Here is an 11679-nt window from a genome sequence, read left to right on the forward strand (position 1 = left end):
TTAGTGATAGGGTAGTGGTTGAGGGGTTAGTGATGGATGAAGAAGAAGAAGGGTGGCGGGGGAGGGGGGGGGGGGGGGGTGAGGGGTTATTTATATTTTAAAATAAAAGAAAAATAATTTAAAATTTAAAATTTAAAAGAAATCTGATTTGGCGTTGACGTGGTGCTGACGTGGCAGGCGAGTGTATTGCACTTTCCATTGTGCAAGTGGTCATCAGTTTGCAGGGGGTAAATAATTTCAGTTTTTAGATGTTCAGGTGTGTAATAGGTTTCCCGTATAGTTTAGGTGTGATATCGACATTTTGGGTATAGTTTAAGGGTGATTTGATGTAATTTGCCTATATATATATCTGCAATGCATAATAAGCCAATGAAGTAACAACGGCCTTTTGGAGTGACATAAGGTCGTAACCTCCGAACGAATTATGGAGTTCATATCGAATCCAAGGAAATAACTTAATGCTGATAAACATAATAATATGGTAGAATCAATAAAGTAATTAAGGCGTTAAAATTTGAAATACATAGCATAGGAATGGAGTCAATTTGTTATGGAACGCCCAGGTTCATGTTCTACTTGGATTCATGCCAAAGAAAGAGAGAAAAGAGAGAAACAAACACCTTACATACCTTATCTGTCAAGCCACAGCTTAAAGAGCCCCTTACGTCGGTGCTTGCCCTTCACCCGAACCTATATATCGAGAAATACATCTTTAATCATACTTTGATCAACTTGTATGCACTAATTATTGTAAACTAATTTGGGTTACGAAAATTTAGGCAGCATCTCCCCTATATTATCAACTTCCTCCAAATACCAAAACAACTCCCAAACAATACCAACAATATCAACAACAACATCCTCAACATTCTTCAATATCTACTTGGATCCAAGCCACCTCCAATGCAAAACGAAACTATAATCGCGGCTATACGCTATCCGAACCCGAATTCGGAGATTTTACTTGATTTGGGCTAAAATTTGGTATAGGGAAGTTAAGAGAATTTTCAAGAATATTTGAGAGAGTTTTTGGGGTGTTTTGAATGAAAAATGAGGGGTAAGCCCCCTTTTACAACGTTCCAGATTCTGCCTCAACCGACCTAAAAATTACTCAGCGCCTTCGCCCCACCTTAGGGCGTGTTCGCGCTGAGTTGCCCCTATCCCCTCTGTGCATTCGTGCCACCCACAGGCGCGTTCGCGCAGAGCTAATCTCTACTCTGGCTACCTGTCTTAAAATGCTCATAATTCTCTATTCCGGTGTCGGATCGACACACGGTTTGTTGCGTTGGAAACTAGACTTCCCGAACTTCAATTTAGGCTTTTATTTCAATTAAAAAATTCTCGTACACAATAAGATATTCCTTTCTCAAGTTGGGATAAAATTAACCCTCTTGTTTCCTTCAAAATCCAACAAAGTTAACTTCCTTGATTTACTAGCTCTCCGATCCTTCCGTAGCTTATTATATGAACTTAAACCCTTGTAAACATAGGACAAGTACATCTAATGTCATATATTCTTGGAGGTAACTCAAATGTCCATACGTACGACAGCCAACACCTACAAATTTCCTCATATAAAACTATGAGGTGTAACAGTCTCCCCCCTTTAAAAACATTCGTCCTCGAATGTTACAATACTTAAGGGATAATCATACTTTTCAAATTTTTTGGAACTTTAGTAAAGTATCTTTTACAATTGAAGCACTGCTAATTTCTTGCTTATCACAATTCGAGTTTATATGTCTTGTAGGATACCGTACTAGATGACACATAACATGCAGTAATTAGAATGATAATTCCCATCACATTGTTTCTCAAGGGATTAAATATGACTTTTACCTTGTCAGTGATTTGCGGGTAAAGCAGAGTCTTGCAAGGATTCCTCCGGAATAGTGTCATATGTGGCAGGGAATAAATGGGGATATTTGGAATTCATCTGTACTTTAGCTTCCCACGTCATCTCTTCCCTGTCTTTACTCCACCATAGAACCTTTACTAAAGCCACATCTTTGTTTCTGAGTCTACGGACTTGTCGATCTAGAATAGAAATTGGTTCTTCCTCATACATCAGATTTTCTGTAACTTGTATTTCATCAGCATGTATGATTCTGGAGGGATCTGCAATACACTTCCTCAGCATGGACACATGAAAAACTGGATGAACCGCTTGCAGTTCTGATGGCAGCTCGAATTCATAAGCCACCTGGCCTACCTTTCGGACAATCCTATAATGTTCGATATATCGAGGACTGAGCTTCCCTTTCATACCAAACCACATCACGCCCTTCAAAGGTTATATTTTAATCAACACCCAATCACCTACTTGAAACTCCAATTCTCGTCGTTGTACATCTGCATAAGATTTCTGACGGCTCTAAGCTGTGCGTAACCATTCATGAATAAGCTTTACCTTTTCAATAGCTTGATAAACAAGGTCTGGCCCGAATAAGTTTTCTTCCCCAACTTTAAACCATCCGGCGGGAGACCTGCACTTTCTGCCATATAATGCCTCATACGAAGCCATTTTGATACTAGCATGATAGCTATAGTTATAAGAAAACTCTATCAGAGGCAAATGATCATCACAACTCCCTTGGAAATCCAGTACACATGCTCGTAACATATCTTCTAAAGTCTGGATAGTCCGCTCAGCCTGCTCATTTGACTGCGGATGGAAAGCCATACTATGATTTGCCCGAGTCCCAAGGCTTTCCTGAAAAGATTTCAAGAACTTTGCCGTAAACTGAGTGCCTCTGTCCAAAATAATTGACACCGGAATGCCATAATGTCGTACAATCTCCATAAGATACAGCTTAGCATAGTCTTCAACTGCACAGGTAGTTCTTACTATAAGAAATGGGCTGATTTAGTTAACCTATCAATGATTACCCAAATAGAATCGAATTTGCGACGAGAATGGGGCAATCCCGTGATAAAATCGATATTAGTCACTTCCCACTTCCATGCTGGGATCTCCATTTCCTGTAATAAGCCGTTGTGTTTCTGATTTTCTATCTTTACCCGTTGGCAAGTGGGGCATTGAGCTATGAAGTTAGCAATATATTTCTTCATACCATTCCACCAATAAAAGCTCCTGAGATCATGATACATCTTAGTGGATCCGGGATGGATTGAATACCGGGAGTAATGAAATTCGGACATGATCCTGGCTCGAAACCCGGTTACATTTGGAACACACAAACAACCTCGATATTTGAGAATCCCTTTTGAATCCAGTTCAAAGGCTGAAATTCAATTTTGTTACACTCTCTTAATGCTAGCTAAAACTGGATCTTCATTCTGCTGAGCCTTTACATCCGAGGTAAGAGTCAATTGGGATATATTCAGTAAGGTAATCCCAGTGTCTTCTGAATCCAGCAGGCGAACTCTCGAATTTTCCAAGCCATAAAGCTCTCTAGTCATTTAAAACTTTTCCACTGGCACATACAATAGGCTACCCATTTATTTGCTACTTAGAGCATCAGCAACAACATTAGCTTTGCCAGGGTGATATGAAATCTCAACATCGTAATCCTTTAGCAATTCAAGCCACCTTTGTTGTCTTAAATTCAGTTCCTTTTGCTTGAATATATATTGAAGGTTGTTATGGTATGTATAGATATCAACATGGTCTCCATATAAATAATGCTTCCATATCTTCAGGGCGTGAATCACCGCGACCAACTCCAGATCGTGAGTTGGATAATTTTTCTCATGTTTCCGTAGCTGCCGAGAGACATAAGCGATCACCTTACCATTTTGCATCAGTACACACCCCAGACCTATGTGTGACGCATCACAATATATAGTGTAACCCTCAGTGACTTCAGGAAGAGTAAGAACCGGAGCGGATATCAACTTATCTTTCAATTTCTGGAAACTATGCTCGCACGCTTCTAACCATTGAAACTTGGCCCCCTTCTTAGTTAATTCTATACGGGGAGCTGTTATGGAAGAAAATCCTTCTACAAATCTTCGATCATACCCAGCAAGGCCCCAGAAACTTCGGACTTCTGAAATGGTCGTTGGTCGGGACCAATTCTTAACGGCCTCAATCTTCCTATCATCAACTTGTATACCTTCATCGGACATGATATGGCCTAGAAAAGCCACCAAAGTTATCCAAAATTCACCCTTGGAAAATTTGGCTTACCGCCTTTGATCTCGCAATGTTTGCAACACCCTTCGGGGGTGATCTGCACGTTCCATCTTCGAACGAGAATATGCCAAGATATCGTCAATGAACACTATAACAAAAATATCTAAGAAGGGTCGGAATATTGTGTTCATCAATGCCGTAAATGCCGCAGGAGCATTGGTCGACCCAAAAGACATAACTAAGAATTCAAATTGCCCATATCTCGTTTGGAAAGTTGTCTATGGAAGGCCTTCCCCTTTCAGTCGTTGTTGATGATACCCAGACCTTAAGTCAATCTTCGAGAAGCATTTGGCACCGTGTAGCTGGTCGAACAAATCATCAATTCTAGGCAACGGATATTTGTTCTTAATAGTTACCTTATTCAATTGCCGATAGTCAATACACATTCTTAGTGAGCCATCCCTTGCGAACAAATAATACCGGTGCTCCATACGGAGACGTGTTGGGCCTAATACTTATCTAGCAAGTCCTGCAATTGCACCTTTAACTCCTACAACTCAGCAGTGGATATGCGGTAGGGTGGAATAGAGATGGGTTGAGTGTCCGGATACACGTCAATAGCAAATTCAATTTCCCTTTCGGGAGGGAGACCTAGTAATTCATCGGGGAATACATCCTGAAATTAGTTAAGTACAGGAACGAATTGCAAACTTGGCGGTTCGGCGTCCGTGCTCCTAACTCGAACCAAATGATAAATATAACCTTTGGAATCATTTTCCGTGATTTAAGGTAGGAAATAAACCTACCCTTTAGAGCCGGAGTATTGCCTTTCCATTTGAGAACTGGCTCATCGGGACACTGAAATTTCACAGTTTTGGACCAACATTCCACATTGGCATAGCAAGAGGCTAGCCAATCCATACCCATGATAGCGTCAAATTCCACCATTTCTAACTCTACTAAGTCAGCAAAAGTTACACGGCCACATACCATAACTACACACCTGCGATAAATTCGTCTCGCGACAATAGGTTCTCCGACCGGAGCAGAAGCTAAGAAAGGCTTGGACAAAGATTCGGGTTTAGTACCAAACTTATCGGCAATATAAGGAGTGATATAAGATAGTGTGGAACCTAGGTCAATTAATGCATAAACATTATAGGAACAGATGGATAAAATACCTATCATAACATCAAGGGACGACAAAAGATCCTGCCGCCCTGTAAGTGCATAAATACAGTTTTGGCTACTGCCGGAACCTGCAATCTGACCTTTTCCTCTACCTCTACCAGCTGGAACTGAGGAAGAACCTTGCCCAGGAGGGCGAACAGAAGATGAGGAGCTTGTGATCAAACCTATCGGTTATGCCGGGCCACCTCTACCGCGAGATGGATAGTTTCCTATAACATGACTCAGCTACCCACAAGAGTAACACACCCCCATACCCTAGCGGCACTAGCAAAAATTTTTCTTACCACACCAATCGCAACAGTGCAGTGGGGGCCTTGCCTGGCTTGATTCTCCTCTATAAGAAGGAATTGGCGTTCTCGAACTATGACTGAGTCCAGAAAAAATAGGTCGATCATAATGCTTCCTTGAAAACCGAGAGGGGGGAACTAATTGCTTAAGGATATGATCTTCTATAAGAATATGGCATATCACCTTCCTGATAAGCACCGGAATAACCTATTCGGGTCTTGGTCGGTCCACTGTTGATATTCAAGGTCCTCTAAATTTTGAGCATACGCCTGGATGCGAGAACTATCCATGCCACCTTGTAATGAAGCCGTGATAAAATCCGTAATCAAGTGAGGCCCAAGTCCAGTCACAAAACGGTGTACCCTATCTTCCATGTTTGCCACCATTGTTGGAGCATATCTAGCCAAGGAGTTGAACTTCAAACTATACTCCCAGACGCTCATATTGTTCTGGCGAAGTAACAAAAACTCATCCACCCTAGCCCGGTGAACCTCAGCGGGCAGATAATGATCTAGAAAGGCCCTGATGAATTCAGACGATACTGCTAGAGGTGCATTCTGCCCTTTCGACTATTGCCAGGACTCATACCATACTGCGGCCACATCCCACAGTCTATAAGAACCTAGCTCCACTGATTTTGTATCAGAAGCATGCATTACCCTCAAAGCGCAGCCCATTCGATCTATAAAGTTCGGAGGATCATCCTTCGGGTTTATCCCCGTGAAAATTGGAGGGTCCAACGTAAGAAAGTCGCGTACACAGGAACTAACAACCTTATCTGGAAGCCCAGCCTACCGCTGAGTCTAGGTAGCCACCAATCTAGTCAATGGTTGGACTGCATTTTGCAAGTCCTGATCGGAAACAGCAGGGGGAGGAGCTGAAGCCTGAGGAGCTGGAGGGTCTGGAGCTCTATCATGCTCTGCAGCAACTAATGAAGTAGAGGTAGCATGCGAGGGGGTAGCCATCTGGTCCTCACCATGCCCTAAATCGGCTGGGGTTACTCGGCTCGGACCTTCCCCCGTCGCACCCCGTACTTTGCTGGCCTTCTTCTTTCTCTGAGGCATCGCTGAAATTTAAATAGGAAAAGATTAGATAATGTTTGTTACATCCCGTAAATACGTATAGAGTGTAAAAACATTTTATGAGTCCTTGGGAACCTTATATGTTGGGTTACGTGCATGACTCTAGGCTAAAAACCCAAGAGGAGATGGTCAAAATGAATATTCATTGCAGTTTCACGAAAAGGAGGTTTGAAGGTCGTGCTTTGTACCATCAATCTATTCGACGCTCCGTCCTCTGCACCGTAGAAAGTAAGGAAGAGAAAGTTGGTCACTGGAAATTTCATGACTTTGACGGAGTGGATCGATCTCGTTTGTACTGTCGATTGTGCCTGACGGGCTGAAATTATATAAGTTGCAAAATGTGAGTTTTCTTCCATTCTTTTCACTCTCAAAAAACCCTAAGAACAAAAATATCTCTCTAAGTCTCCAACACTAAGGTAAGAATATCTTAATCATTGATTATCAATCCTAACATCTTAACATGATTCTTGTGATTAAAACCTAGGGTTTACAACTTAATTCTTCCTGAAGTGATTCAAGCTAGGGTTTTGGTGTTCATCACTAGAAAATGAATTGTTAAACTTTGTTTAACATACTAAGGTATGTCTTTCTTTTAAAAACCTTATCATGGATATATGTTTTCTTCTCAAAGGTTCTTTATTGAATAAAAAGGTGAACTTCTCATGCAAAACCCTAATTTATGTCTTTGCATGTGGTTGGTGTGCGTGAGGGGACAAGCCCACATTAAACCTTGATTGTATTATCCTCTATATATTTATATGAAATCATAATCGTTTTCTTCTACAAGAGATGATCAGTGATGATGGTTAATTGTTGGTATTGATGACTTTACAAATAAACTAAGACAAAGGAATCTTGTTTAAAGAAGGGGAAACGTTTTCAAGATTTTCTATGAAATTATGGATTTTTGTACTGGTATAATGAAATTTAATGATATTTGATGGTGTCACTACTTTGAGATAAACTGTAAATCGGCTTATATGCTATGAACTTTGTTGTTTTGTTTGGCCTAGCTACTCGGGAGGAAGGGTAGCCACTATGGATCCTAGTGTGATAATTCCTATCAATTGGGGAGGAAGAGTGGCCACTTCCGGGTTCGCTACTTAGGGTGTGATTATGTCTAGCTATTTGGGAGGAAGGATAGACACCGTTGAATTTCATATTCCAGTGTGGTGCGCTGTGACAAGGGAACCTCTACAGTCACCCCTTCGATGTGCTTCATTCTTGGGCCTGTATTGGCATGTGTGATATTGTTATTTTCTCATGGAATTGTTGTTGTTAGTTATGATCAATTGAAACGCATATTTGAAGTTGTGCCTTGACAAGAGGCCTTATAATCGGTTTTGATAATTCTTATTGAGATACACAAACTGAATAACCGTTCTTACATTGGTTTCACATGATTTTCAGGACTGATTTCTTTATGTATTATTGTACTTTATTTTCATATTACTTGTTGTCCCCGAGGCACTTACTAAGTACGAAGTACTCAGGCATACCATTGTTATTTTTTATGGTATATTAGGTAACGGTGAAGAGCAGGTTCTTTATAGTCCGGGCGTTTAGGAAGGACTTACGGTTGCTGCTGATTTGGTGATCCCACACATTCATTCGTGGGACACCCTATTTATTTAATTCCATTTAGTTATATTAGTTTTCGGGTTGCGTCTCGATGATTTAGACATTTATTCCTTATTCTTAGAAGCTCCTTAGTATACATTAGAATGTGGGTAGAAGAAGAGTTGTTGTTTAACTCTTTCAGGCACACTATCATGTTTTGGTTGAATTATTTAAATTATAAATACATCCGCTGATTTAATTCATATATTCATGATCTGTTACACTTATTTTATAAACTGTTGGAGACGAATATTGAACCTGGCGGGTCCAAGTGTTATTATTCAGGCGTTTAGCTTTTTTTGATGTTGTTCATGACGTCAGATGCCGGTCACGCCTAGGGTGGGTTTTGGGGCGTGACAATATCACCCTTACTTGGCTCTATCGCACGATCTAGATCATGAAGAAGAGTGTCTTCCTAAATGCCCTGTAGCCTCCTGGCTATAGATATGGTGCACGACATTGTTACACCTCGGAAAACAAATTCCCGTTGGTACGCAAGTAAATGAACTAATGATGTGTGCGAGGAGTGCGAGTGTATAATGTTTCATGGGAAATATATGAAAAGGAATGTGGATGATTAGAATGAAAATTCGAGAAATGCGGAAAAAAAATTGTAAGTTGGCAAAACTGCCCAGTGGTCGTATATTGCAAAATACGGACCGTAAAGTGCAACACGGTCCGTAAACTGGCAGTCATAAACTGCCATGCAAAAGCTTCAGCCTTCTGCCAGTGGTCGTAAAGTGTAAATACGGACCGTAAACTGGTATACGGTCTGTAAACTGCCAGGTCGTAAACTAGCATGCCAAACTTCAACTTTCTGCCAGCCGAGGAAATGGTTAAATACGACCCGATGGACGGACTGTAAAGTGATTTATGGCCCGTAAACCATGGTCGTAAACCACCATGCAGGCAGCCCAGCTTCTGGTTCTTGAAATGGCTAAATACGCCCATGGAGGACGAGCTGTATAGTGGAATACGGTCTGTAAACCTCCATGGACGACCACTGTTCACCCAGCACAGATTTTCCAATTCATTAAATATGAGTATCAAGACTTATTTTATTTCATTACAACATTACACCACTTCTCTCAAAAACTTCTCTCTACATTTATTATATGAGTTTTCAAGGATTATAAGCCATCAATAACATTAAGACAAGTGAATCAAGGATAAGGGAATCATCAAGGATCATCCAAGTCAAGAAATCCAAATGGAGAAAAACTAGGGTTTTGCTCAAAGAAGAGTATTATCAACCAAATCTTGTTCCTACAACTTCTAAGGTAAGATTCATGATTTTTACAAGATGTTTAAGGTATTGGAGAATTAAAATACATGGATTGTAGAAAATGTGGTCAACTAGGTCATGAATGATGAATAGTAACATTTTGAGAAATAGTTTGAAATGTGTTATAAATGGTATTAAGATCATGAACTAAACACTTTAGACGAATGGACGAAGATGGGTGTTATGACCATGAATGTGGGTGAATTAGAGGCAAATTGAGGAATCTAGATAAGGTGGATAATGTGAATGACTAATGGCCATTGTTATGATATTAATGAAGGTATAAACGCTAGCATTGGAAGGGAACGTGCAAGTGTAGAATAGTTCGACAGAAAGGTATGTAAGGCTAACCCTTCTTTCATAAGGCATGGTTCTTGGCCAAATTCGTAATTCCTCTATATGAGTATGTTGTCTTCACATGGTTGGCATTTCGAGCTCATAAGCTCACGACCCTTGATATGTACTATGATTATACTATGTTCCTCGTATGACGAGTAAGTCTATAATGTAGATGTAAATATAATGATGAGGATAGTAATGATGATGAGAGTAAAATGAGATTAGAGATTCTTATGAGCTATGATATATGTATATGTATGCCTATGATGGGCTATGCTAAGACCCTGAGCTATGATGCCGGGTAAGACTATATGTATATGACTATGTATAAAATATGTATACGATTACGTAACGCGCGCGCACCTCTGCAGATGGTATGGATAACCCTGAAGCCTTGGTAGGGCCAGGTATGAGTAACCTTGAGCCTTGGTTGGCCAAGTATGTATGAAACACCGATCCTATGAGGTCGGGTATGCTATGTAAAGGCTATGTATATGAAATGACTATGTATATAATATGAATATGAATATGATAAGACTATGTATAAGAATACGAATAAGGACATGTATACGAATATTAGCACAAGTATGGTACGAGTATTATTATGGGATACGAACGACGATGTATGCAAGTAAGCGACATGATGATGATATTACTGTCTCCCCTCCTTTGCTATTTTCATATGATATCTATTATGCTTCTATATTGATGTTGATCAAGCTTTACATACTCAGTACATTCTTCGTACTGACGCCCTTTTGTTTGTGGACGCTGCGTCATGCCCGCAGGTGCACAGGGAGACAGACTTGATCCATAGCTGCTTATTCAGAGATTGCATAGCAGAGCTCCGTTTCTTTCGGAGCCATAGCTTTTGGGTACTTATTATTTTGTGTATATAATTATGGGCATAGCGGGGTCCTGTCCCGCTCATACGATATGTCATACTCTTAGAGGCTCGTAGTCATGTGTATGTGGGTAGAGATGCTCGGCCATGTCGGCCCATGTTTTGTATATCTTTTGTTAGCCACGTCGGCTTATGATGTGGCATAGATGCCTATGATATGTTAAATGATGATGGTCGTCTAATGGGATCAATATGATTAACTATAAGAAAAGCACGAATTGACTTATGGTTCACCTAGATGTTATGTTATGTACGATAAGGGGGTGCTCGGGTGGGGTAGCACCGGGTGCTCGTCGCGGCCCCCTAGCCGGGTCGTGACAAAAGTGGTATCAGAGCAGTTCAGTCCTAGGATGTGTCTACGAACCGTGTCTAGTAGAGTCTTGGTTATGGGTGTGTTGCGCGCCACACTTATAAACGAGAAGCTACGGACATTTTAGGGATATATGACCTTCTTTATTCATAAGAATCGTGCGATAGAGCTATAATGTAAGAAATTCTTGTTCCTAAATCGTGTGTTGTGTATTTCAGATATTCCTAAAAAGAAAAAGGCTATAGCAGCCCAAAAGGGCAAGACGGTGGCAGAAAAGCGGGCTGAAAGAGCACCGCCACCGGTAGTAGAAGAAGATGAGTCCCAGAGTGTGGCTCAATCTCAGTCCTCCCAGACAGTGCCTATTACCGAGGAGCACGTAGGAGCCTCAGCCCCAGCTCCAGCTCCTCCACCGAATGCTTCGGGCCAAGATGTGAGAGAGGCCATTAATTTTTTAACTCAGTTGGTTGCGGCCCAGACTAAGAGGCCAAGCGCAGGGCAAGGTGACAGGGCTGTTAGTGCAAGGGCCCGTGACTTCATTGCTTTGAAACCCCCGGAATTCTT

General features: G+C 41.0%; 1 protein-coding gene across 1 annotated transcript; it reads right to left on the reverse strand.

Annotated features, from left to right (window-relative positions):
- Nucleotides 1-1843: 1843 nt before the first annotated feature.
- On the reverse strand, nt 1844-3423 carry LOC132607804 (uncharacterized). Its single transcript, XM_060321883.1, has 4 exons — nt 3266-3423; nt 2953-3044; nt 2411-2847; nt 1844-2284 (listed from the first exon to the last, which is right to left on the reverse strand). The coding sequence occupies exons 1-4, from the start codon at nt 3421-3423 to the stop codon at nt 1844-1846; spliced, it is 1128 nt and encodes a 375-aa protein (XP_060177866.1).
- Between the last annotated feature and the right edge of the window lie 8256 nt (nt 3424-11679).

This window comes from Lycium barbarum, chromosome 8 (assembly GCF_019175385.1).
Source record: "Lycium barbarum isolate Lr01 chromosome 8, ASM1917538v2, whole genome shotgun sequence".
NCBI lineage: Eukaryota > Viridiplantae > Streptophyta > Magnoliopsida > Solanales > Solanaceae > Lycium > Lycium barbarum.